At 46.0% G+C, this 27,613-nt stretch overlaps 1 protein-coding gene across 8 annotated transcripts in view; it reads left to right on the top strand.

Annotated features, from left to right (window-relative positions):
• The window catches only part of CIT (citron rho-interacting serine/threonine kinase), a 68,413-nt gene that overhangs the window by 30,324 nt on the left and 10,476 nt on the right, over positions 1 to 27,613 (top strand). For 3 of the 8 annotated variants that reach the window (XM_039332538.1, XM_039332539.1, XM_039332540.1), the window contains exons 19-35: positions 1,164 to 1,259; positions 3,605 to 3,721; positions 4,628 to 4,737; positions 6,086 to 6,260; positions 6,856 to 7,053; positions 11,258 to 11,311; positions 16,701 to 16,898; positions 18,013 to 18,206; positions 18,875 to 19,010; positions 19,888 to 19,992; positions 20,737 to 20,877; positions 21,006 to 21,113; positions 22,447 to 22,609; positions 22,988 to 23,152; positions 25,297 to 25,434; positions 25,826 to 26,006; positions 26,221 to 26,312. In XM_039332538.1, coding sequence (XP_039188472.1) covers positions 1,164 to 1,259; positions 3,605 to 3,721; positions 4,628 to 4,737; positions 6,086 to 6,260; positions 6,856 to 7,053; positions 11,258 to 11,311; positions 16,701 to 16,898; positions 18,013 to 18,206; positions 18,875 to 19,010; positions 19,888 to 19,992; positions 20,737 to 20,877; positions 21,006 to 21,113; positions 22,447 to 22,609; positions 22,988 to 23,152; positions 25,297 to 25,434; positions 25,826 to 26,006; positions 26,221 to 26,312 — 2,371 coding nt within the window. The remainder of the gene's footprint in view (positions 1 to 1,163; positions 1,260 to 3,604; positions 3,722 to 4,627; positions 4,738 to 6,085; positions 6,261 to 6,855; positions 7,054 to 11,257; positions 11,312 to 16,700; positions 16,899 to 18,012; positions 18,207 to 18,874; positions 19,011 to 19,887; positions 19,993 to 20,736; positions 20,878 to 21,005; positions 21,114 to 22,446; positions 22,610 to 22,987; positions 23,153 to 25,296; positions 25,435 to 25,825; positions 26,007 to 26,220; positions 26,313 to 27,613) is intronic. The other 5 variants (XM_039332541.1, XM_039332542.1, XM_039332544.1 and 2 more) reach the window with 4 other exon arrangements.

Below are 27,613 nucleotides of genomic sequence, written 5' to 3' on the forward strand. Positions count from 1 at the left end.
AAAGAAAGACTGAGAGCCTTTTCCTAAAAGCAAAGGATTGCTTGAGTTTGGATCTGCTTCCAAGAAGAAAAGCCGAAGAAGAGAGATCGGCCCTCAAAACCAGAGAAAGCCTTGCAAGTCTCTGTTTTCTTTTGGGCTTTTAGCCGTGTAGGTGGAAGCTGTCAGTGGCTATGGCAACAGAGGTAGGGGCAGCTGAGTAGGAGCTGCTGGAGAAGAAGCTTTCAAGTGATTTATCTCTGCCCCGGAGTCTGCAACGACTTTCAACTTGCACTTCTTGGCTTTTTGGAAAGATCTATAGATTTTGGGAAATAGGTCACCACGGTGGGGTGTTTTTCTCCCCCCCACTTGTGTTCCAATATATTTTTAAACCGATTGCAGAGTGACGTATGCTAGCCTCCGATGTTTTAAAAAAGAAAAGAACTTTGTATAATTGTTTATGGGCTGTACCCCCAATATCAGATGCATGAAGTGGTACAGGATCCCAATCTGGGTCAGTCTCTGGAAATAAAGGTTTTGTCTTCCGAGCTTTTGTGCCCATCCTTGGGGAACTTCTCTCTAGCAGAGTGTGTGCCGTTCTGTGTGTGTGTGCGGTATTTATAGTGCCTGTTGCATGTGGCTTTTTCGATGCGGATTGGATTGTGTCGATGGCTGGCTTTTGCAGCTGTTGGCTGTCGTTTTGCTTGTACTGCCCAGCCTGCGCCTTCTAAGTACTTGAGAGGCTGGTGGTAAATTAGCCCTCCTTTTGATTGACGAGGGGCCTTCCAATGATTTCCCTGGCTGTTTTTGTGCTTGCTCGTCCAACAATCTTAGTAGCACCAGTAGCTTGCTCATATTTATGATGGTGGCAGCGTTCCAAGGTCATGTGATCCCCTTTGGCGGCCTTCTGACAAGCAGAGTCAAGGGGGAAGTCCGATTCGCTTAACGACCGTGTTCACAACTTAACAACTGCAGCGATTCATTTAACGACCGTGGCAAGAAAGGTGGTAAAATGGGGCAAAACTCACTTAACTCTCGCTTAAGAACAGAAATTTAGGGCTGTAAATCCAGGGCTGCCCGTGACAATAGTGGGGTTGTGGAGGTGATGTTTCATGGACATGCTTCTGAGTATCTCTCCTTTCCTTTGAGGTTGACATGCTAGAAAAAAAAAACATCTTTTCTCCTAGGAACTGGAAGAGAAACACCGGGAAGCTCAGCTTGCAGCCCAACACCTTGAGTTGCATCTGAAGCAGAAAGAACAAATGTATGAAGAAAGGCTCAAAGTAAGAAGGGATTTGTTTGTCTTGAGACCCGTTGCATTTCTCATCCTGCTGCAATGAGTTGGGAAAGAAAGAAAATAATACTAGCACTTATATCACTTCACAGTGCTTCTATCTATCTATCTATCTATCTATCTATCTATCTATCTATCTATCTATCTATCTATCTATCTATCTATCATCTACCTATCTCAATCATCCATTAGCTATCATAGATATTTCTCTCTCTCTCTCTCTCTGCCATCATCTATTTATCTATCATTTAATTCTTATCTATCATCTAACTCTATCTATCTATCTATCTATCTATCTATCTATCTATCTATCTATCTATCTATCTATCTATCTATCTATCTATCTATCTATCTCAAAAGCAATAGCATTCAGACATATATACCATAATGCTTTACAGAACTCTCTGAGCAGTTTATAGAATCAGCATATTTCTCCCAACTATCTGGATCCTCCTTTTACCGACCTTGGAAGGATAGAAGGCTGAGTCAACCTTGAGCCCGTCAAGATCAAACTCCTGGCTGTGGGCAGTGAGTTAGCCTGCAGTGCTGCCTTCTAACCACCGCTCCACCAGGTCTCTAGAACAAATTTGGGGGAACTGGGGTTCCAAAGCTAATGAAGTGGCATAAAACAGAAGGGAATGAAGGACTGAGATGTCACCCCCCAGCGCTCTCTGTGAGCTCTCCAGAAACTGCCTCCCCGAAAGGAAGCTATTGAAATTGTGCAGCAAACTGTAAATCGCAATCATGCATGGTTTTTTTTTTTTTTTTGCTGCCTAGTTAGCTCAGCTGTTGCACTAAATTACAAACAAAACCTGGTGCTGAGAAACACAACATAGGGGGAGAATTCCAGCTGTGGCCCTTCTCTTGATGCGTCTGTGTTGCTGCGGTGCACTCTGCAGTCCTCCAGCTGAAAACATTCAACGACATACCACCCAGGCAGAAAACCAACACGTGCGCCACTTGAGTGCAAAAATCTGATTTATTATGCCAGTCAGCTCAGTGCCGTTAAGGACCCCTTCTAAAAGAAACTTGAGACCATTTTGGGGGGTTTTATTCTACCCCATTCTCGCTCCCCCTTATGTGTTAGCTTAACTTTTGGAGGAAATTACTGGGAAGGTCCAGAAAGAGCTTTAACAATGGTAAGTGATTATAAAGGAAGGATGGGGCAAAATTGCCATGGAGTCGTTGAGCGGCTATTCAGATGTCAGGCTGACCCAGGCAGAAAATACGAAGAAAGAGTCTCAATGAAACTCGCTAAATAATGTCCACAGCACCAGGCTAGTGAACAATTACACTCTAAGTAGCACTGCCTTTGAGTTGGGCATGCTAGCCTGCTGTTCAGCAGCTAACCTTTATTGTCAGTTGTTTCTATGAACACACTGGCACACGTTACAAAATAAATTTCTGATTGCCTTCTCTCTCTCTTTTCTCTCCTCTCTCTCTGTCTCTCTGTCTCCTCTCTCTTTTTTCTCACTCTGTCTCTTTTCTCTCTTTGTCTCCTCTGTCTCTTTTCTCTCTCCTCTCTCTGTCTCTCCTCTCTCTGTCTCTTTTCTCTCTCTCTCTCTCTCTCTCCTCTGTCTCTTTTCTCTCCTCTCTCTCTCTCTCTGTCTCCTCTCTCTTTTCTCTCTCCTCTGTCTCTCTCTTTTCTCTCTCTCTCTCTCTCTCTCTCTCTCTCTCTCTCTCTCTCTCTCTCTCTCCCTTCTCTGTCTCTTTTCTCTCCTCTGTCTCTTCTGTCCCTCTCTTATACATACAGGCACATATGTATGAGATATATGTCTATACACACACATACCCAAATATACACATATAAATACATATATGTATATAATATATATATGCATGCATGCATGTATGTATGTATGTATGTATTATTCACAGTCCATTTTGAATATATTTTGTAAGGTTTCTTTTGAATGCAGCCTGTGGAATGTCATCCAATAGACCAGTGATTCTCAACCTTTCTAATGCCGTGACCCCATAATACAGTTCCCCATGTTGTGGTGACCCCCCCCCAAGTGGGTGTGGCCACCAATAAGAGGGAGTAGGACAGCTAGGGAAAAGGGAAAAAAATGGCGGACAGCATGGTTTGGCGACCCCCGTGAAATGGTCATTCGACCCCAAATGGGGTCCCGACCCACAGGTTGAGAACCACTGCAATAGACCAACTCCGGCTTTCAGCCCCAGAAAGCTTTTGCAAATCCCTGATGGGGTCGGCGTTCCAGTGTTTCTCTGACAGGTGGCCAAAACGGCTTAAGAGACAACCCAAGTTTTAGGCTGGACGTCAACAGGCCTCCGAGTAAGCATGCTTGTTTCCTCCCTCCACAATCAACGCAGGTGCTTGATAACCAGATGAAGAAAGACCTGGCCGACAAAGACGCCCTGGAAAACATGCTGAGGAAACACGAGGAGGAAGCGCACGAAAAGTGCAAAATCCTTGCCGAGCAGAAAGCGGTAAGCGGGCGCTGATATAGATAAGGCGCTGCTCAATTAGTTTGACTCACCGGCTGGTAAGTGAGCTTAGTCACATCGGAATGTGTAATGTCGCTTGCCCCGACTTAGCAAAGATTGCCTGAGTGAGCTAAACACGCCTAATTGTCATATCAATATTGCTGGTTCTGTGCCAGCGAAAAGATGTTTTCATGTGGAGGAGCTGTTCAGAATTCCCCCCCCTGCCTCCCATCGGGAATTGTGGTGTGCCTCAGCAGGCCTGTGGAGACGGTAGAATATTTTGAGTCGAGTTGGAAGATGGGGGTGCGATTCCCGTAGAGTGCAGGGCGATTTCGATCAACTTAAGATAGAGTTTAATGAAACTTTAATGAAAAGAAGGAGGAGGGGGGACAGGATAGCAGCCTTCCAATATCCCAAGGGTTGCCCCAAAGAAAGAGGGAGTGAAGCTATTCTCCAAAGCACCTGAAGGCAGGACAAGAAGCAACGGATGGAAACTAATCAAGGAGGGAAGCAACCTAGAACTAAGGAGGAATTTCCTGACTGTGAGAACAATTAACCAGTGGAACAACCTGCCTCCAGAGGCTGTGAATGCTCCAACCCTGGAAGATTGGACACTCCTGATTTAAATATTTGACTATGTTCCCTGAGAATGTTTTAAGGGCCCCATTCCTTGGCTTTACTGTCAGTAGATTAATCATCACGGCTGCTCTTTGTGTTTATTTACCTTCTGGGGATGTTTTTATGGTTTTAATGCTTTTTTAAATTGTTTTATAATTTTAGAATTGTAAGCCACCCAGAGTCAATTGCTTCAGTTGGGTGGCTAGGGAAATTAAATCAATCAATCATGGTTTGAACACCGCTGTTGATAACAGCTGTATTAATGGGAGTAAAAAAAAAATCTTTCTCCAGATGATCAATGCCATGGATTCGAAGATTAGGTCTCTGGAACAGAGAATAGTGGAACTGTCTGAAGCTAACAAGCTCGCAGCCAACAGCAGCCTGTTTACTCAGAGGAACATGTAAGCATAAATGCTGCTATTAAATTGTCTTGACTCACAGCAGTTTGGAGAAGCTGAGCAAGCCTGTTACTCATTGTAGAGCCTTCCTTTTGATGCCCCTTTGAATTTTGAGCAGAGGTGGGCCTGAACAGCCACCGCAGGGAATATCTGTGAATCTCCCCTAACTGCATTGTCTTGTCTGTCACCCGAAAGATGGCCAAGGGCGTGTCGTCTTGGCCTCTTGATCAGAAATTGCATAAGATATCTGACAACTTTGCTAAAATCTTGCCAGTTGTGGGCCCTAGGAGAGAAATATCTGCCGCTACCTAGGATTGAACGCTCGACCTTCCGAGTGAGAGGCGAGCGTCTTCACGGCTAGGCCACCACCACACCGCTCAATATAGTTAATGCATATAAATGCATTATATTTATCTATATTCTTGTGGGGCTGCATTACTAGTTATCCAGGGCCGTGTTTGGTCCACAGGCTGGACATGCCTGCTCAAGGGCAGGGGTAGGCAACCTTGGCTCTTTGATGACTGGTGGACTTCAACTCCCAGAATTCCCGAGCCAGCCATGCTGAGGGGAAAGGGAGAGGTTTCCAAGCTGAGCCATGCTGGCTCAGGAATTCTGGGAGTTGAAGTCCACGAGTCATCAAAGAGCCAAGGTTGCCTACCCCTGCTCTAGGGGAAGACATTCTGGTAGCAACATCCAGCTACTTCTTTTATTGTTTAATTTTCTTTAACTCAATAACCAGATTTTTTTTTCTGGGAACAAGAGAGTGTCTCAGTTGGCTGGCATCACTGCCTTCTGTCCCCACTCCATTGACAAACATCCTGATTTGTGTTTTTTTTTTTTTTAACTTCTAAAACAGGGGTCTTCAAACTTGGCCCTTTGATGACTTGTGGACTTCAACTGCCAGAATTCCTCAGCCAGGCACACGTGCCTGGCTGAGGAATTCTGGGAGTTGAAGTCCACAAGTCATCAAAGGGCCAAGTTTGAAGACCCCTGTTCAAAAAAGTGTTCCAATTCCGTTTTCAGCGAATACGGTTACATTGGGAGGGTTGCCAGTATTATTCAAATGAAAAGAAAATGGCCTTTGGGTTAGAGCAGTGGTTCTCAACCTTTCTAATGCCGTGACCCCATAATACAGTTCCCCATGTTGTGGTGACCCCCAAGTGGGTGTGGCCACCAATAAGAGGGAGTAGGACAGCTAGGGAAAAGGGAAAAAAATGGCGGACAGCGTGGTTTGGCGACCCCCGTGAAATGGTCGTTCGACCCCAAATGGGGTCCCAACCCACAGGTTGAGAACCACTGGGTTAGAGCATGTGCCCCCCTCCCACTCTTTTTTCTTTCTTTTTTTTTAAAGGAAAGCCCAAGAAGAGATGATTTCCGAGCTCAGGCAGCAGAAGTTTTATCTGGAAACTCAGGCTGGAAAATTAGAGGCGCACAACAATAAGCTGGAGGAACAATTGGAAAAGATCAGCCATCAGGACCACAGCGACAAAACTCGCCTGCTGGAGCTGGAGACGAGGTTACGAGAGGTAAAAAATAACAACAACACCCTGTTTGAATACTCCTGCTGTTCATGCTATGTATGAACCACGTTTTCAGGGGGTGCTTTTCCTAAGGACTGTCCCTCAGCCCTACCAGATCAGATTAGAACTGGTGAGTCCAGAGAACAATTAGACTTGCTCCTGTTACTGTAAGCCATAATGTCTCTTGACAGCCCTCTTGGCAGTCATGCAGGAAGTGTGTTGTCTACGCCAATATGCTGAGTTTATGTACTATTTTTGCAGCCTTTGGTAGCTTCACTGTCTAGAAGCAGAGAGACTGGCTGCAACGCTGATCACGGGCGAGAGCAGATCTTGAGAGTTGTCGCGAAGCCGTGCTGTCTGTTCGGAGGGGAATTCATTCCCCCCTTCCTTTTTTTTTATTTGAAGGAGGAGGAGGGTCAGCTTTTGGAAAAGAATCAGGGAATTTGAAAGCTTCTCTAAATGACAGCTGGGTGTCCAATTTCTTCTCGGCCCTGTCTGATCTTTTCACCCTTTTCACCTTTTCACAGCGAATGGCAGGGGAGCGTGTGGAACCTTGGTGCGTAAAGCGGGACGTTCATCGCTATCAAATTCTATCCTCCAGGTTAGCCTTGAACACGAAGAACAAAAACTAGAACTGAAGCGACAGCTGACCGAATTGCAGCTCACCCTCCAGGAGAGGGAATCTCAGATTTCAGGCTTGCAAGCAGCCCGGGCAGCTCTGGAAAGTCAGCTCCGGGAAGCTAAAACCGAGTTGGAGGAGACCACGGCCGAGGCTGAAGAAGAGATCCAGGCACTGACGGTAAGCTGTTGAATTCCAGGCTGGGGTCAGGAGCTGCGTCCTGCCGACTGAGCTCCAAGCGGTGGGAGCCTGCTTGAAACAGCCCAGCTTCCTATTCAAAACACCTGATGAACTTTCAAAGCTCATGAAATGGTTAGCCACCTATTATTATTATTATTATTATTATTATTATTATTATTATTATTATTATTATTATTATTATTATTATTTGCATCTCCCAGTTTGAAGTAAAGATGTCATGTTTGTGGGCTCCTCTGAGCTCGGTTGTTTTCTTGCAGATGTTTTATTACCCACGTAGGTGACAGCATCAGTGCAAACCCCACTCTCGTCTGGCACTGATGATGTCACCTAGTTGGGTCATGAAACGTCTGCAAGAAAACAACCAAGCTCAGAGAGCACCAAGGACCCCTCCTTTCAACCCTGAGCTACGATTATTCTCTTCTCTTGATGTCATGTTTGCAGTGGTAATCACTCTGCCTGCGAAGGTGGCCTGGGATTTAAAGAGCAAGGAAGTAGCTACTATCCAATCTTCAAATTCAAGAGTCAGATACTTTCCGGAATCAGACATATATCCCCACACATAGAATCACTCTGAATCTTGTAAAACAACGACAGCTTTACCATCGAAGATCACATGTCATTCTGTGATGAACTTTCAGCATACCGGCTTGAAGTCTCACAAGATCCCATGGATGAATGCTGAGACCTCACCGTTATTTAGCTATTTTAAAGACAACTTTACTGTTTCACTTGGAGAATGCTCTGTGCCTACTCTGGCCCTTCTCCGTTAATAGCACACACACGAATTTTAAAAGAGAAAAGTAGGATCCCCGCGCTTTCCAGCTCATGCTGTTGTGGACAGAAAGAGACTCCCAGGAATTCTGGGAGTTGAAGTCCACAAGTCATAAAAGAGCCAAGGTTGCCTACCCCTGTCCTAGACCCTCTTTTGAAGCCCATCATGGGGAGAACAAACAGCCCTTAGAAGACCATGGATCCAGGTGGTCCTAAAGCAGGGCATTCCGGAAGGGACTGAACTGCCTGTGGCTGAAAGTCCTCCTGGAATCCCATCCCAACCTCACTCTGATTTCGAAATACAATCCAGACATGTTGTGTTTTCATCCCAGCTCACCACTTAACTGTTGATGATGGTCATGTCTCCCACTGCTTTTTGTAAGTGTTACTTTAGGATTGCAGGGCGAGAGTTAGCTTAGGCAGTAAACTCTCCCACTCTGACTAGGGCTTCCTTGACATCTTAAATTCTCTTTAAAGTCCAAGCTTAGTCCTGAGAACTAATCCCTAAATGGAACTCTTCTTTTGGAAGGAGTCCACCACCAGGACTCAAATGCAGTCCTTAATAAAGGGCGCTGACTCTCTTTTGTGGAAATTTGCTAACATTGATAGGGCATGAAAGAGGCTAATTGCAGGTAAGTTGCTTTGATTTAGTTCCTTGGACCTTCTTTAACAAGAGAATCCCCCTTTTTGTATAAACACTGTGACGTTTGTGGATTTTTAGCAACGTCCTTTTCCCCGCTTTCCTCTTCTCTGCATCTACAAAAAAATCAGCGTGACTTGTTTTTCACAAGGATGTTGAAGCTAGTCTGTATCCAGAAGAGTGCTCACATTATCCTTTAATTGTCTTCTGGGTAGAAATCCAGATTGGTCAGCGTTACGATGAGTAAAATTCTGTGAAATCTTTTTAACTCTCTCAGCTACCGTAGCATTGTCAAAGATCTATACTCATCGGTCAGGAATGAAATCAATCTATAATTCTTACCAGAGGTCAAATCTTTATCCCTTTTTTGGGTAACAAAAACAATATTTGCCTTTTTCCCAAGAATTTGGCACGACATAGTAGAATTCCTCACATTTTTTTTTTAACGGAATGACATTTGGTCTTCAAAACATTTACAATATAAACTTGAAAGTCCATCTGATCTGGTGCTTCCCCTGTTTTAATGTTCTTTCTAACTTCTGATGTATCAAAAGGACTTTTCCAAAAGTAGGATTTTTATCCGGTCTGGCCAAGGTGGAGCATTGTACTGTGGCTGGGTTCTGTTTCTTGACGAAGCAGCTGTCTCCAGTGATGATGTTTTGGAGATTTAGGAGCTGTAAAAGTATAATAGACCCTCCCAAGAGCAAAGACTGTTTATCTCCCCATGAGGGACCCTGTTTCTGCCTTTGAGCTGATAGATGGAGCCTGAAGGATTCAGAAGAGGACTTCGGTAGAACGAGAGGTGATCTGGCTGCAACATCTGTCACGATTGTCAGGGTTGATTTAGCTGATCTGATTGTCTAGGCAGGTATCCCCTTCCCCTCTCCCACCCCCATTCCATGTGTGTTCCTCCTGAAGCTGCAAGCTTGGTGGAAGAGAACAGCCATCCAGATAGAAGCGTAGTGGTCTTCAAAGGATCTCTGTATATGTATCTTGTGGGCTTATTAGAACTGTGGAAGAGACAGGCTCTTTCCGTTTGGAAAGTCCAGCTTCCACGTAGGAAACTCAGAAGTCACAGATGTCATGGTATCTGATGCTTGGGTTCATAAGTGACACAGCTCGGTGTATGTTGGGCCGTGATGAAGCATGGCATTCTTTCGACCCACTTACTCTGTAGGTTGATGGCGCTCTGCTGCTGATTTTACACAAAACACAGCGTATAAACTGCTTTGCATACATCCTGTTCCTGAAGCTCTGGAGGATCCCTGCTAGTTTGACTTCTGTAGCCTTTCTCAACCTGACACGCTCCCTGCCATTCCCTAAAATCAGTACGACTGATGGCTGCATTGGCCAGCCAGAAAATCTGGGATTTGCGATTCTGGTTTGTCTGGAGAACATCAGGTTGAAGAAAGCTGGAGTCATCCACGGTGGATATGTTGGGCAAACGATTTTGTACACATCCGATTTGGTGTAAGACTCAAATATTAAAGAGATATCCATCCTGCAAGTTTGCCAACCTCTGGATACGTTGTGGATGCCATTAGCTTTCAAATTCAGTGGGCATAAATTACCCAAATAACAATGGCGAAGAGGACCAGGTGTCTGCCGTAATCCACAATTGGTTGGTTTGTTGCATAGTTGTACAATAAGTTGACCATTGCTCTTCCACGCGGTTCTTTTCAGTGCAGATCCGTCTTACTTTCTTCAAACATCCTTCCACACCCGTGGAAGCTTTGGAAGAACTTCCTTTGAATCCAATCGTTCCCAAAAATCGGTTGACTTAGCAGTAAAATCATACACAAACGGGAACCGTGTTCCCTCCTGTTTCCATCTTGTGCTTCAGCTATTTCTGATCTTCATATTTGGGTGATATGATGAGAGGGACATGACCTCGCCTCAGCCCCCTGCAGCTGGTGGGGGCAAGGAAGCTCTCCTTCTGTAGTTGGTCCTTTTTTTTGATTTGCTGAAAGAATTTTGCTTTCTTGAATACCTTGGATTTAGGACTAGATTAGAGTTAGATTGTTTGTGGGAACAGAATGACTCTAGGCTAATGACTTGCTTAACTCTGCCCTCCCGGCTCGGCTTGCTCTTCTGCAAGGATCTTTGGATAGGCAAGCATATAACCTGGTTATTTCACAGCACCCATCTTCAGTTTTATGCGTGGCCTTTGCCACCCTGTCACGGATATGAGTGAAGTCCCAACGGGTGTTTTTTCCAAAGGCAACTGGACTTTCTTGGGTTTTTTTCCTTGGAAGTTGTTTTGCTTCTCATCCAAGCAGCTTCTTCAATTCGGCCTAAATGGTGGAGAATGGAAGGATTTTTATTCCTGGCAATCTTCTGGTCATTAACACAGAATCACTCATTAGCAACAGTCAATCGTTGATGACCGTCTATCTGCAAGGAGTATAAATCCTTCCATCCTACACCATCGAGGCAGAACTGAAGAAGCTTCTTGGATGAGAAGGAAAATGTCTTCAAGGGAAAAAAACCCCAAGAAAGTCCAGTTGCCTTTAGAAAAAGCCCCTTTGGGACAACCATCTCCATAGACATTTAGAGATGATTGAAGCTTCCAGGTGTAGAAGATGCCTGAGGCCGATAACTCTTTTGTTTGTTTGTTTTTTGTTTTGCCCAGCTAGGAATAACAACCTGCAGGATCTGCCCTCTCTAAACTTTGCTTGCTGGTAGATAGTTCTACAGTTCATGTAGCAACAGCTGTTGGATGCTGCCTCTAATGTGTGCAAACATTGATGATCAACTTCTTACCTCCTTTAGGCACATAGAGATGAAATCCAGCGTAAATTTGAAGCCCTTCGTAATAGCTGCACAGTGAGTATTCAACCAAGATCGTTCAATTCTTTTGAAATCAGAGGATGAGGAAGGAAACCGTCCACATTTCTTTGTGTCTGCTCCTTGAAAGGCAAAAGCTTAAGGAGTCTTTCGGCTTTCCCCGAGATAACAGAACCAAGATCGATCTGGATTCTTAACTTTACAATCTCCAGGAAATCTCTTCTCTGGAGGTTTGAAGCTGAACTTCAATCTGGCATTGGCTACTTCAAAACCTCGAGAAAGAATTGCAAAAAAAAAAAAAATATCTCATTTCAGTGCAGCTAATAAGAATGGTTTAGCAGCTGCAACAAATGATGGGTATTTGACACTTCCAGAAAGTGGGAAGGACCATGTGTGACTTTACTCTTCCACAATGCTTGGGCATCCAGCCAGCCTCGTTGTCTCTTTAGGATGGGACTCCCTCACCCTGCAGATTCTCTGGGAGCACCGCCTTCCGTCCTTCTCTAGGAAGGAGCATTGCGCGCCATCGCTTTTGAATCGCGACCCAAATGTGCATCTACTGCAAGCTGGGCAATTGCTGCATGCACGGCTGCGCCTCCTTTTCCTTGCCGCAGGTTCCCCTTGGATGAAAAAAAAAAAAAAACCGCCAGCCCCCCCCCCCAGGTTCCCCTCCCTCCCTCCCCCTCCCTCCCAAATCATGCATGCAAATCCTTTTGCTGCCATCGGCATCCTGAGCGAGCCTCTTGCATTCCCTCAGCGCTCTCGCATGCGGACCAGCGCATGCGAGATCATGCACACGAAAACTAACGCAGGGCCTCGAAAGGAACATGTTACAACGAGCCCCTTCCGGGCAAGGGAATCCGGCGTCGTTCAAAATGCGTGTCGGTCGTGTTTTGCTTTGACCTGTAGCAGATGAGTTCGGGCAGATTTTGAAGTGGGGGAGAAAAACGCAAGGGGGAAATATATATATATACATGGTTTTAAACAAGCGTTCAGCGTCCTTCCCAAAACCATGACGTGTCCTTTGGTGGCGTTAAGAACCAATAATGTTCCAATTCCTTCTTCTTGGAGAAGTCGTTCCTCTTCCTCCTGGCTGTTTTTACCTCTTAAAAGTAAGTATCTGGAAAAGAATGAGGCCTCTCCTTTGAGCACCAGGAATTCATTGCAAAGATTTGGCCTTCCCAAACCGCTGCCAGCCTGTGCACAAATTACAATCCGTTCTTGAAGTTTACAAACACTTAGCAAGTGTTTGAGATGGTGTAGGTTCTCCTGTTTTAGCAGGGGGCTGGACTAGAAGACCTCCAAGGTCCCCTCCAACTCTGTTCTATTCCATTCCACTTCTTTCCTTCCCTTCCCCAAAGCTGCTGTCATTCCTTCTCATAGTCTTTCAGCAGGATTAAGTTTATTGCCAACTGCTTCCCCAACAAGTTAAAATTTTGACTGGGAACAAGTCTCTGTTTCTACACAGGCTCTGTAATTCCCAATTTTAACTCCACTGCCCTAGTTTGCTTTGGCTGAGCATATGCTTATTTGGGGGTGGGGGGGAGGAAATTAAGGATGCAGCCCTCCCCACACCCTGCAAATCAGTTGTGTGGCTTTCTGATGTGATGTTAAGTGGGGCAACAGCTTTAAACAGGGCCCTTCGTGTTTCTGTACCTAGGGGGCAGGTTTTTTAAAACTCCAGCCCAAACCTTGGGCCTTTTTCTTTAGTATATTAATAGATGGGCTGCAAACTTGCTGCTAAATTCAGAAATAGCTTGGAGGAGGATGTAAGACAGGCAAGGAAGTAGATCTGGGGAAGTAAAATATCCATTACGGCAGCTCATTGACCCAACCTAGAACGTTTTCTGGTGTGCCTTTGACCTTGGCGCTTTCTTCGTTGGAAGCACTGGTCTGCTTCGGTGCCTTTAACCCCAAACGGCGTTTGCTTTCCTAGGATAATGTGAAGATAGCCTTCTAATTAGAGCCTGGCTGCTTTATTGCTGCAACTGAAACCTCGGGGCCTCAACCGTATGGATTTTGATCCTCCTGCTGATATTTCTTGACAGAGAACAGGAGGTAGAGGCGCCTGCTGTTATTCTTAGCCGAAATATTATGCTAAACAGGGGAGCCAAGGGTATTTCTGGCTTGTACGGATGCTGGAACATGATTCATGAAAAGATGGTGGTGTCATGTACATATATATAGAATAAGCATCTTGCATTAGATCTCTTCTATCCCCTCCTCAAATAAGTACAGCCCACCTGCTGAGATCAAGGAAAATTAAAGTTTCTTTTTTTTTTCTTTTTTTGCAAGAGGTTCTCCTTCTTCCTATACCCTCATCCCTTCCTCTCTGCCTGCTTGCCTGTTTCTCCTCCTCCTCCTCTTGAAGTCATTTCAGAAATACCGCAGCCTCTTAAATCTTTTACACCTCCCCACCAGGGACCGAAGGCATCAGGCAGCGCTGCATGAGGTGAATTGGAAAAAGGCCCTCGTCCTTCAGGCTTTATTTTATTTTATTTTTCATTCCAGCACTTCAAATAGCCGATAGAACGGTTCGCGGGGTACAGCCAGCCAAGATTTCTGTCGCTAAGCGAGGCACCGGTTAAGCGAGATTTCTTCCCTTTTTATGGAGCCTGATTGCCACAGCCGTTAGGCGAATCCCTACAGTTGTTAAATTAGCAACACGGATTGTAAAATGAACCTGACTTTGCTAGTCAGAGGTTGGCAAAAACCCGGAGACGCTGCCACTGTCATAAATACCAATCAGTTGCATTTTGATCTCTTGACCGCAAGGGATGCTGCAATGCTTATAAGTGTGGGGAACGGTCCTAAGTCACTTTTTTAAGTGCCCTTGTAACTCTGAACGGTCACTAAATGAAACAGTTGTACCTGTAGGTCATAGAAGATGCATCAAGGCAAAAAAAATTCGTTACCTAGCAGTTTACACTTATTGAATTAATCGGCTATCAATTCTGCCTGGTCTATGGTTTTACCTCCGGTTGCCTGCAACCAATTTGCTTCCGAAGCTCATCAAAACAATGATAATATATATATTCCTGTTTTTTTCCTCTGGCCCCTGCTCTTCAGAGGCCCATGTGCATCTGAAAATATAAGAAGGACCGTTTTATTTGTAATGGCTAAAGAACTGCTGATTGGTCTATCTGCCTATCCGGGTTACCAAGGTAACCTCAAGTGTTGTACTAAAATTTTATAATGAAAATGTAGCATGGGGGGGGGGAACCCTACTTTCTTATTTATGTCCTCGCATCCGCTGTCTTCCTTTACTAGCAAATTGAAATTTTGGATGTGTCGGGTGTTACATTTCTTTGCAAACTCTGTTCATTTCCGACCAATATGAGAAACTACTCATAGTGTTTAGTCAAACCTGGATCCTTGCACAAAAGGATATGCATCGATGGGTATAAACAAGGACTGGAAAAAAATAATAGTCACAATGCGTTTCTGCGTTAGTCACATTTCAATTTTATTTTATTTGTTTATTTCAGAATTATAATGTCAGTCTGTAAATCGATCCCCAACATCCAGGAGAGAAGAATTTTTCAGTCTACCCATCTGATAAATTTCAAGATATTGGCATTAGCTGTAAATCTGGGAAGAGTGGGGGGGGGAGAGGGGAATGTCCATAAATGTTGATTTTTATCTTCTAGAAAGGAAAAAGAAAGACAGAAACCTCAAGCGAGTACTTTCTCTGCTTCTTAATACAAATCTGAAAAGTTTTTCCCAGTGCGTTGAAAACAAAAATTGTTCCTGGAGCAAAGGACCTCTTTGTGCTATCCCATACCCTGCTTTCACAGATCCTTCAGTTCAAATGGATTAGGAAGTTCTCAAAACTTCAAGCTTGAAGGTGGCCGCCTTGCTGTTCCCTTGTGGTCTATCTTCATATTTATTTCAACCACCTGTTAGGAGATGTTGTCAGCTTTATATACTTATAAAAGAATGAGAAAGGGTCCATCTCCTCCCCTGTCCCCCTCCCCATGTAGCTGAACCAAGGAAATATAATGGTTTCCAAATATGGAACCCTCTAGATCCAATGCACCAAGAGACGATGCTCTTTAGGTTGACAACATCTGAGCACGGGACCCACGTTGTCAGGATGTTGGTTTTTTTAATTAGCTTGATGACATTGGCATTGATTCCTATTCACAACGCATTTTTTTTCTCTGTCAATTCTTCCTCGGTTGCCAGGAAGAAAAGGGAGAAGTTGCCATTGGTTGGGAGTCCCAACTGTGAGTGCAAGTTGTTTGCGCTAGGACAACTTTTGAGAAAGTGGTTTGGTTATTGGTTGACTCTGTCAAGCATTGTCTGGAAGGTGACTCTATATTCAGTTGAACGTCTCCTCCAGGAATTGTGGGTTTTGTGCTCCAGAAATGTGACTTTGTGGAGTCGTTGGCCTCCATTATCTGACAGGTTGTCTATCCACGCGGACAGCAGGATTCCAAACATCTGGGGTGGGCAGTCCGAGGGGTCCATCTTCACCCCCATTCTGCTTTAATGGACACCAGCTTTCTTTCTTTTCATAAAAGTTGGTTGCCTTGTTCTTCCCTGCCTCTCATTGAACTGCTTATCTTAGCTTTCCCCCTGGCAGACACTCGTCACGTTTGACACCCAGGTTTCTAACTGACCACAGAATCCAGCCTGCCCTAAATGGGAGAGGCAACCCCCTGGCATTCCTCTCTTGTTGAAGTAATTTCAAAGCGCTCATTGGCCTCTCTTCAAAGGGCTCTGCGCAAGTCATCAGCGTCCCTCTTAGGGAAGTTAGCCTCCGTTGTCCACGGTGAGGATAACACCAGGTTGGGGAAGATAAATCCATTTTTGCTTCTGCTGTCCTTTGAACATCTGTAGATCTGGCGAGACCCCCCCCCCTGCGGGATACCAGTTGCTCGTTGCTATTGCTATTGAGCCGAGGTGGCGCAGCAGTTAGAGTGCAGTACTGCAGGCCACTTTAGCTGACTGTATTCAGCAGGTCAGTGGTTCAAATCTCACCGGTTCAAGGTTGACTCAGCCTTCCATCCTTCCGAGGTAGGTAAAATGAGGACCCAGATTGTTGGGGGCAATGTAAAATATATATATATACATTGCTTACTGGTGTACACCACTTAGAGAGTGGTATATAAGTCTCATAAATAAATCAATAACCCTTCCAACTGAGGTCGTAGGGTGGAAAGTAAACTCTGATGTTGAGGTGCCATCTTACAGCGAGCAATTAAAAGAACAGCAGGTCTTCAACGCGGGCACGGGGCTGGCCTCTCCACTCTGCAACTCAGCATGTGCCATTTTGCAAGGCTGCATGATAAACTTCCAGAACGCCATTCGATCAAGTTTGGAAGTTGGCTGTCAGAAGGCTCGGCTTACGTTCAGCCTATTTCTTAGATTTTTTTCCCCCACCTTCCCAGCATGTTATTCTTTTTTTTATTTATTTATTTAGGTGATTACGGACCTAGAAGAGCAGCTGAACCAGCTAACTGAGGATAACGCTGAGCTGAACAACCAGAATTTCTTCCTCTCCAAGCAGCTGGACGAAGCTTCAGGGGCAAACAACGAGGTGGTTCAGCTGCGAAGTGAGGTTGACCATCTTCGCCGCGAGATAACGGAACGGGAGATGCAGCTCACCAGTCAAAAGCAAGTAAGTTCTCCCAGTTTAAGTCTACCAAGACCAGCTTTTATAGACTCTTCTTCAACCAGCAGATTAACTTGCATATACATATTGAAGAAGACTTGGTCCAAGAGCAGGCAGTCTAAATCACTGCATATAGTTAATTCTTCCCCATTTTTATGACCTTGGAGTCCCTGTCTCACACTCTTCTAATGCTGTTATTCTCTCCTATCTAATATCTATCATCCAGAACTGTGCCATCACATCTGGGTAACAGAAGCAAAAATGAGGGGTCTTGGTGGTCTCTGAGCTTGGTTGTTTTCTTGCAGATGTTTCATTACCCAAACTAGGTAACATGAGTGCTAATAAGGAGTGAGGTTCGTTCTCAGTTTATATTCTAGTGGCTTGTCCTGGGGTGATCTTAGAGCAGGGGTCTTCAAACTTGGCCCTTTGATGACTGGTGGACTTCAACTCCCAGAATTCCTCATGCCATGCTGGCTGAGGAATTCTGGGAGTTGAAGTCCACCAGTCATCAAAGGGCCAAGTTTGAAGACCCCTGTCTTAGAGATTCTTTGACTGGGCTGTTTGCCCTTGGCTTCTTGGACGGTCCCTTGACTGGGGTATTGCTTATTTGATTGTCGGTCTGTTGTTAACTTGGAGTTAATCTGTGCTCCTCTGGGTGTTGATTGCTGGTGGAGAAACAAAAAGCTAAGAATTGCTTTGCCGGGTTTAATTAAAGAACATAGAATGGATAAAATCTGCTTAGACCATCAAGAGAGATGTTAGAGTTTTGCACCACAAAGTCCTTGTGTGGTCAACGTAGACGCCCGGTCCCAAGGAACACCCCTTGGGTAATTCTGACCCAGCCATGAATTGACAAGCCCTCTTCACAGGCATCTAGTTCACCTTGACCTCACAGGCATCTAGTTCACCTTGACCTCAGCCCATTCCGAGTAGACTTCATTTGGTGTCATTATTCTGGAACATTGTTCACTATCTTCTTGATTTATCCTCGAAGAGGTTCAGTAAATGTTAAGAACCTCTTCATAAGGAATGTAAAGGAGCTTTATTTTAGACCACAATTATGCTCTTGAGCTGAACATCAGGGGACAAAAAAACAACTTGGCTGGGGATTTATTTATAGACCATGGAGGCCTTAAAGACCACCTGTACCATGCTGGAGGAGCAAGTGATGGATCTGGAGGCCCTGAACGACGAACTCTTGGAGAAGGAGCGTCAGTGGGAGGCGTGGAGGAGTGTTCTGGGGGATGAGAAGACCCAGTTTGAGTGCCGGGTGCGGGAACTCCAGAGGATGTTGGATACGGAGAAGCAGAGCAGGTAACGAGCTCTCTTCGGCTTGGGTTTTGTGTGCATGTAAAATGGTGAAGAAGAAAAAAAAGAAGGGGGTTGAAAAACAGGTTTTGTACTAAAATCGACAGGAACCTTGAAAGAACAGGGAATTTCAGGCTTCAGCAAAGGAGAATCTTTGAAGCTCAGGGTTGAAATGTGGGGTCCCTGGTACTCTCTGAGCTTGCTTGTTTTCTTGCAGCAGAATTTTTTTCCCTGACCCTTTTTCAGGAAGGAAACATGGAGAGTTGACCGTGGAAAGGTTGAAAGAATTTCAGGAAGCTGAGCTGTTCCTGTTTTCTAAACCTGTTTATTCTTGGGCTCTTGATTAACATATAGGCTATATACAGAGCTTTATGCAAGAGCCTGACGTTGGGAAACAGAGATTGATTATTTGCCAGCAACCCTCTTATACCGCCACCATCTGGCATTGGTTTTTTTTCCGGATTCTCGCTGTGCCAACTTGGTTCTCGCTCAGCAGAGCAGGAGCGGATAAGATGTGTGAAATCTAGGAAGAAGCACTGGATGGTGGCCTTCTGGCCTTCGAAAGAAAGGGATTGGTCGTCTGAAAGCTCCTTTCCTATTGTTCCCATCCATCCTGGAAGGGAAACAGACCCCACGAGTGGTGTAAATCCGGGACTTCATTCCCTTTCATACAGGGTGCGGGCCGACCAGCGTATCACGGAATCCCGCCAAGTGGTGGAGCTCGCCGTGAAAGAACATAAAGCAGAGATCTTGGCTCTCCAGCAAGCATTAAAGGAACAGAAACTCAAAGCTGAGAGTCTGTCCGACAAGGTTGGTCGCTTAAAATGCTATACAGAGAGTCCTTGACTTACAACAGAGGTCCCCAGCCTTTGGGGCACCCGGGACCAGTTCCATGGAGAAAGGTTTTTCCACAGATCGGAGAGTGCGTGGTTTTGTGTGCTGCCTGCATCTCATGGATGGGGCTTTGCTTGTTTGTGTGGACCGGTTGCTGGCATGCCACGGATCAGTACCAGTCCACGGACCAGGGGTTGGGGACCCCTGACTTACAAGCTTCCAAGATTGGTAAAATGAGGACCCAGATTGTTGGGGGACAAATATGCTGACTCTGTAAACCGCTTAGAGGGTTGTAAAGCACCGTGAAGCGGCATATAAGTCTAAGTGCTATTGCTTATGTGATAGATAGATAGATAGATAGATAGATAGATAGATAGATAGATAGATAGATAGATAGATAGATAGATAGACAGACAGACAGACAGACAGACAATAGATAGGAGCTGTGGTGGCGCAGTGGTCAGAATGCAGAATTGGTGGCAAACTCTGCCCACTGCCAGGAGTTCAATCCTGACCATCTCAAGGTTGACTCAGCCTTCCCTCCTTCCGAGGTCGGTAAAATGAGGACCCAGATTGTTGTGGGCAAGAGGCTAACTCTGTAAACCGCTTAGAGAGGGGCTGTAACGCGTTGTGAAGCGGTATATAAGTCTAAGCACTAGGTTTATTGCTATTTTTCAGTGCCGTTGTACCTTTAAATGGTCACTCAATGGATTGTTGTCAGTCAAGGACTGCCTGTACAGAGGTTTAGAAAGGGGGAAGGGAATCGGAGGGCTGAGTAGATTCAGAACGATTGCCAAGTGGGGCATTTCACGCCTGCGTCCGTTGAACCTGCCCACTTCCCTGTCCTGTTCAGCTCAACGACTTGGAGAAGAAGCACGCCATGCTGGAGATGAACGCCCGGAGCTTGCAGCAGAAGCTTGAAACGGAACGCGAACTCAAACAGAGGCTTCTGGAAGAGGTAGTCCCTGATCTCTGCTCCCTAATGGAAGTCTGTGAGCCCTTTCTGGGAGATAGAAACTGGCAAACATTACAATTTGGACTTGGTGGCGTGATAGCTGTGACTCCTTCCCAGCGAGATTGCAGTGGCCGGTTCTGGAAATTTCTGGATCCCAAATAGTTAGAATTCTCAGCAGGGGTCACTGCTTAGACCAGGGGTCTTCAAACTTGGCCCTTGTATGACTTGTGGACTTCAACTCCCAGAATTCCTCAGCCAGACACACGTGCCTGGCTGAGGAATTCTGGGAGTTGAAGTCCACAAGTCATACAAGGGCCAAGTTTGAAGACCCGTGGCTTAGACCGTCGAAACTGTTGGCTTTGTTTCCTTCTGAGTAGGTTCCTCCAGATGTTATCTTACAAGCTTGGTTTAAATCAGTGGTTTTCAAATGGTCAACTTTAAGATGTGCAGCCTTTCATTCCCTGCTAACGAGGGGATAGAAGTCTGTACATCTTAAAGTTGCTGAAGTTGAGAAACATTAGTTTAAATTTTGACATAACCCCAAAATATGGCTCCTTCCTTCCTTCCTTCCTTCCTTCCTTCCTTCCTTCCTTCCTTCCTTCCTTCCTTCCTTCCTTCCTTCCTTCCTTCCTTCCTTCCTTCCTTCCTCTTTATCTCCTTCAATTCTTCTTCTTTCTGTCTTTCTCTTAATCCTCCCTCCCTCTGAATATTTTATAATTGCCATGCTGGGTTTTGTCTCCTTCCCAGCAAGCCAAATTGCAGCAGCAGATGGATTTGCAGAAAAATCACATCTTTCGGCTGACTCAAGGCCTGCAAGAGGCTTTGGACCGGGCTGATCTTTTGAAGACCGAAAGGAGCGACTTGGAATACCAGCTGGAAAATATTCAGGTGAGGGGAAAAGCGTGGCCCGGCTGAAAATAATGTTACAGATTTTGCCTTTCGCCTGGGGTTATTTGCACGCCTGTGGTGATTCCTGGGTCTTTTTTTTTTCTCCCCAACTTTTTCGTGTCGCAAAGGTCCTCTATTCCCACGAAAAAGTGAAAATGGAAGGCACTATTTCCCAACAAACCAAGCTTATAGACTTCCTGCAAGCAAAGATGGATCAGCCAGCCAAGAAAAAAAAGGTGGGGCAAATAAATGAACACAAAGATTAACTAGCAGGCAGGAGGCAGGTGGTTTTCTGTCCGAAATTCTAAGATTGGGAGATGAAGAGGACTTTTAAGATGCCCCAAACTCCTCCAAGTTCCTTAAGTTCCTCCTTTGGACCCTGGCCTGTAGTTGTAGTGTGTGTTATTAAAGGACAAAGATGCCCCCCCCCCCGGGAAAATGTTATAAAGGCAGAATTAGAGGGTTAATAGCTGGGCATTCAGATCTATGCTGAATCAGCTGGGAAAAGGGCAGATGTTTCCTGTTGTTAAGTGGAAAGGTGTAGCGAAACAATTTCCGCCATAAAATCGAACTGTTCGCAACAGTTGGGACCCCTTGGTTTACGGCCCTGAGGTGGCTTTTTTTATTGGCATCAGACAGCAGTGGGGAGGCAGGAACCGTGGTTGGAAGGCAGCATTGCAGGCTGACTCTGCCCACAGCCAGCAGTTCGATTCTGACGGCTCAAGGTTGACTCAGCCTTCTTTCCTTCCAAAGTCGGTAAAACGAGGACCTGGATTATTGGGGGGGGGGCAAGAGGCTGACTCTGTAAAAGCATTCCGAGAGGGATGTAAAGCACTGTGAAGGGGCATATAAGTCTTAAGTGCTATTGCTATTCCTTGTGGCGTCTATTTCTATACAAGGGCATTTCTGCCCACCCACCGGCTCAGCCAGCCACCCACCAGGCCGAGGGACTGCCTTCCAATTACTCAAGTTTCACTTGATGGGCAGACACAGCCAAACTCTCTTCCACCCACGAGGCCGCCAAAGAAAGCCAAGCTTTATTGCGAGTTTGTTAAGCGCTTGGCTGCCGTGTTTTCCCAGCTAGACAGGGCCAGAAGGCCATCGTCAGCCATCAAGTCAAGCTTGGCTAACCATGCCTAGGAAAACCCACGGATGCATTGATCCCTTGGCTAGCAGCCTTAGGGCTTTCATAATAACAACAGAACCGGAAGAGACCCTGGAGGTCTTTTAGTCCAGTCCCCTGCTCAGGCAGGAGACCCTATGCAGATAGTCCTCAACTCACAGGAGGAGGAGGAGAGGAAAAGGACTGGGGGTCCTTGATGCTCTCCGAGCTTGGTGGCTGGCTGGTAGGCGTTTTATTACCCTACTAGGTAACATCATCAGTATGCGAAGGGAGCGGGGAGGAGGAGGAGGAAAGCTTTGACTGGCCATTGCCCAGCTCCTCCCTTGGCTGAGACGAGGAGGCCGCCGGACCCTCTGGTCTGCCCTTAGCTAGCGAGCGTCCCCTTCCCCTGGAGGCAACCGTCACCGACTAGGAGTTAGGAGCTGTCTGTGTGTTTCTGTTGCTAGGGCCTGTTTAGTCGACGGAAAGAGGACCCTTCTTTGCCCTCACAGGTTCCTCTGCAGTACAATGAGCTGAAGGTGGCCTTGGAGAAGGAGAAGGCCCGCTCGGCGGAGCTGGAGGAAGCCCTGCAGAAAACCCGCATCGAGCTCCGATCCGCTCGGGAGGAAGGTAGGGGGAACGCTGAACAGTTGCCGCCAAAATGGAAGGGGTCTTTTGTTTTCCCTTTGGAGTCCCGAGCGCCCCCGTCTCTCGTCCTTTATGTCTTCGTTTTTCTCTCTCTCTCTCTCTCTCTCTCTCTCTCTCTCTCTCTCTCTCTCTCTCTCTCTCTCTTCTCCCTCTCTTTCCTGCCACCCCTCGTCGGTGTTGACAGTCCAGACTAATAAAAAAAAAAGCAAAACACAAGGCTGCAGGCTGTAATTCTTAAGGTTCCGTAGAACCGCTTTTGATGCTGATGCTGATGCTCCTCCTCTTCCTCCTCCTCCTCCTCTTCTTCTTCCTGGTCCCGCTCGGCAGAGGCGTTAACTAACTATTTGTGTGTGTCCGTAGCTGCCCATAGGAAAATTACAGACCACCCTCACCCTTCCACGCCAGCCACAGCCAGGCAGCAGATCATCATGTCTGCCCTAGTTCGGTCACCAGAACACCAGCCCACGCCCATCAGCCTGCTGGCACCTCCCTCCAGCCGCAGAAAGGAGGCCTCCACGCCTGAGGGTAAGGCTTGGGGGGTGGGCTTCTGGAGGGGAGACCCAGAGACACACACACACACACCCAACTGCATATGGTGCCCGGCTTTCTTAATTAGCGCCAAGCGAGAAACGGGCGACAGCCAAAAGCGACAGCCCAAAGCCAGGCGAATCGTAAGGTTCCTAGAATACAGATAGTCCTCCACTTGCCACCGTTGCTAAGAGAGACGGTTGTTAAGTGGGTTCTGCCCCATTTCACTACCTTCCTTGACAAAGCCTGCTTTGAGGAGGATTCAGAGAAGCTGGAAAGGGTTTAGAGAAGGCACGGCTGGCCGGGGAATTCTGGGAGTTGAAGTCCACACGTCTTAAAGCTGCCAAGGCTGAGCACCCCTGGCCTGTAGTCTAAACAAATGGTAGCTTAGCTGGTCCCTAAAGGTGGCTTGAAAAAGGGGATTGAGAGCAGGTGGAACTAGGAATACCGACGGTCTCCTGGCAGAGATGAAACTACTGCAGACTGGAATGAGTCTCAAAGCCCAGTTAGGGTCCGAATTGCAACTAGTTCCAGCAAGTCTTTGAGCAGGATCCAAGGACTTCAGCTCCTCTCCCCTCCGTGGATTCCAAGCCCATCATGCTGGATCTCAAAAAAATCACGTAGCGTAGTTGGACGAGAATCCCTGCGCCCTCAGCAAGTGGTCTTTTCCTCTGTGTGATTTCTCCCTGTTTCCTGTAGGATTTGGGTGTCGTCGTGTTATGAGTGTCCCAACTTACGGCTTGTCTTTGACTCCCCTATCTGTCCATGTGGTTCGGTCACGTGACCAAGACTTTTTTGTTCTGTCCTGCCCAGGAATGTGAAGGGGAGACCCCCCCCTCCCCAGTTTTCAGTCTCTCGAGTTACGATTTTGTTGTATGGTTTTTCTGAAAAGCCCTGTTGGGAACTAATGGTGGCTTATCTTAACAGGATTGTAACCATCACTGAGATAATTATACGAACTCTCAGAGCTCTGCGTAAATACTAATTATCACGATTTTCTTTTCCATAGGTGCTAAATTACTAACCGGCAGGTCCACAATGTTTAATTCCAGAGTTCCCCAAATTTGAACAATATCTGCATATTAACCAACTCTCTCACTAAATTTTGCATCCGCTGCCAGACGGCAGCATTGTTTCAGCCCCGCTGTTCTTGAATCACACCTCCTTTACAGAAGGTTTCCCCCCCCCCCCAATAAACACCTTTATTTACCAATTATTTCTCAAATTTCCGATTTGCCTGTGTTGGCTTTCCCAAACCCTGTTAGAAAACCAGGCTGGATAGGCCCTTCTGCGATTTTTTTTAAGGCAGCCCTGTATTTTCTCAGGATCTCCTGGCAGTCTCAGAGGAAAAGACATAGCTGCTTTAAAAAGTGGCCCCAGAATGTGACGTGCCATTCCGAGCCACCCAGAGTAGATTTTCCTCATGCTGAAGAAGGCAACAGTGTTCCGTGCTCCTCGGCATATAGCTATGCCGGCCACCTGACCCACATTTCATTGCCAAACCAGGTAACATCATCGGTGGTAGATGCTGCATTAGATACTTGCTTCAAACTCCCCTCCCTTCTAGAACTGATGATGTGACCTCTTTTGGTAAAGAAACGCCTGCAAGCTCAAAGAGCCCCAAGGACCACACAGTTTGGAGTTTAGGATCCTATAAAGGTCTTGAAGAAATAATGTAGATCACTCAGTTTCTTTAAAAGCTGGCAAGCCATTTTAGCTGTGACGTCATTTGGCTGGGCTGGAAGACATTCTGCTCTAAAGACAGCGCTAGTAGATTCACAGAAGTGGGAGGGGCGGTGCAGAAGTGTGGTGATAGATAGATAGATAGATAGATAGATAGATAGATAGATAGATAGATAGATAGATAGATAGAATGATATAAATAGATATAGAAAGATAGATAAATAGATAGATAGATAGATAGATAGATAGATAGATAGATAGATAGATAGATAGATAGATAGATATAAATAGATAAGATAGATAAGATAGATAGACATAGATAGATAGGAGACAGACAGACAGACAGACAGGTAAAAAGATGAGGGAGGGAGGGAGGTTTTAGCATCGTGTGTACCTTTTCATGCAAGCTGGTCCTTCGTGTGGTTTCCCAACTAATAAAGTTGTGCTCTTTACCCTAGAGTTTAATCGGCGCCTTAAAGAACGGATGCATCACAATATCCCTCACCGCTTCAACGTGGGGCTAAACATGAGAGCTACCAAATGTGCCGTTTGCTTAGACACTGTGCACTTTGGACGTCAGGCTTCGAAATGTCTGGGTAAGCAGGATGGGCCAGCCGAAGAGGGCTGACCGAGCAGGTGATCCAGAGGTGCTTTTCTCGGGAAAGCGGCCTTTTGGCGGAGGTCTTTCCAATGCAGATGGGCTGCCGAATCTTGTCCCCGATGGGCTCGTTCCCCCGTGTTGTGCCTTGCGTTTACCAAGTGGTTGTTTTGTTTCCCCAACGGGCAGATCTGCACGTGTCTCCCTGCATCGTACTGCATATACCGCGGGGCTCAGTTATCCTTGGGGTGGACAGGCACCTGCCTTAGTGCATTTGTGGGTTTGAAGAGCGCATCTATATTGTGTCAGCTGAAGACTGGCTGATCCTAGGTGGTTGATTCCTCTTCTTCCTCCCCTCTCCTTTTCCACCACTTTTTTTTTTTTTTTAGAATGCCAGATGATGTGCCATCCCAAGTGTTCCGCCTGCTTGCCGGCCACTTGTGGCTTGCCAGCTGAGTACGCCACGCACTTCTCCGAAGCCTTCTGCCGGGACAAATTGAATTCTCCAGGCGTGCAGCTGAAAGACCCAGGCAGCGCCTTACGGCTGGAAGGATGGATGAAGGTGCCCAGGTACAAACGTGAGTCTCTGCCTTGAAAAATGCCAGCCCAGCTTTGAGACTGCCGAAAGGAAGAGCAGCTCTGGAGGGCCATGGCGGAAGCCGCGGACGCTGTTTGCTCTCGGTGACTTTTTTTTTTTTTTTTTTTTTGGAGCCTCGTCCAACTTCCCGCTTGATCCGGAACCTCTCAGAACTTCTCACCAAGCCTTGTCCTTCTCTGCTTTCAGGAATAATAAACGAGGCCAGCAGGGCTGGGATAGGAAGTATGTAGTTCTAGAAGGAACTAAAGTCCTTGTTTACGACACGGAAACGAGAGAAGGTAATTCTTTTTTTTTTTTTTCCATCTCCATCCCGAGCTTTCCTGTGTTCCCTGCCGCAGCCCTCCATCCGCCTCTTACTTTGGGGAAGCGGAAAATCCTTTTCTATGATAAGTGGCATCTTTTCCAGCAAACTAACTGCAATTCAGGAAGGTTTCTGGCACTTAATCAAGTTGGTGGGTTTGAAAGAGATGCTACAGGAATCCTTCTGGATATGCTTTTGTTTTTGGCCAAACAGCAGAATGGGTGGACTTCAGTTCCCAGAGTGGATGGACTTCAGTTCCCAGAATTCCTCAGCAGCATGGATGGCTGAGGAATTCTGGGAGCTGAAGTCCACCCGTCGTCAAGTTGCCAAGATTGGAGACCCCTGCTTTAAACTAACAAGCTTCCCCCCTATAACTGTAGGATTTTACTACCCGTGTTTCTTTGAAAATAAGACCAGGTCTTATATTAATTTTTGCTCCAAAAGACTCATTAGGACTTATTTTTCCAATTAGGTCTTATATTCAGGGAAAGACGATGCTAAATACATCCATCTGGGTGACCATCTTAACTGGGGCTTATTTGGGGGAAGGGGCTGATATTACGAGCATCCTGACAAAATCATGCCAGGGCTTATTTTCTAGTTGGATCTTATTTTGGGGAAACACGGTATTCAAAACGTTTTCACCTGGGACCGTTCCCGTATTATTTATTTATTGAATCCAGTTGCCACCCGTGGGCTTACTCTGAGCGGCTTACAACCATAAAAACCAAAAATTATAAAAAAAATGTATATCTAACGAGAATAAAACAATAAAAACAAGGAATGGAAACATAGCCATATGATGAAGAGCTGGGTGGGGAAGGAACAGGATCCCTGGTGGAAAGGTGGGATCTGCTTTTATTTTGCACTATTTTCCTTTCTTTTATTATTTGCATTATTTTGCTTTAACTTGGACTCGGTCGCCAAGGAATCACCGTCGACTATGTCCAATGTAACTCCTTCAGCTTGGTGGAGGGAGGGGGAAAAACTCTCTGGAGGAATTGTGGATGCCATCCCTGCTGATTTTTGTTGCATCCCAAAAGCAGAGCATGGGTGAAATACAGACAGTTCCTTGGCTTACAACAGCTCACTTAGTGACGGTTTGACGTTACCAATGGCACCGGAAAAATGGACCTTTTTTTTACACTTGCAACCCTTTGCAGCCTCCCCGTGGTCATGGGATCAAAATTCAGACGCTTGGCAACTGACTCGTGTTTACGACAGCTGCAGTGTCCTGGGATCGTGTCTACGACCCCTTGCCGCAAGGGGGACAAGCAT

This window comes from Crotalus tigris, unplaced genomic scaffold, assembly GCF_016545835.1.
Source record: "Crotalus tigris isolate CLP2741 ecotype Arizona unplaced genomic scaffold, ASM1654583v1 scf7180000024461.5605484, whole genome shotgun sequence".
Classification (NCBI taxonomy): Eukaryota; Metazoa; Chordata; class Lepidosauria; order Squamata; family Viperidae; genus Crotalus; species Crotalus tigris.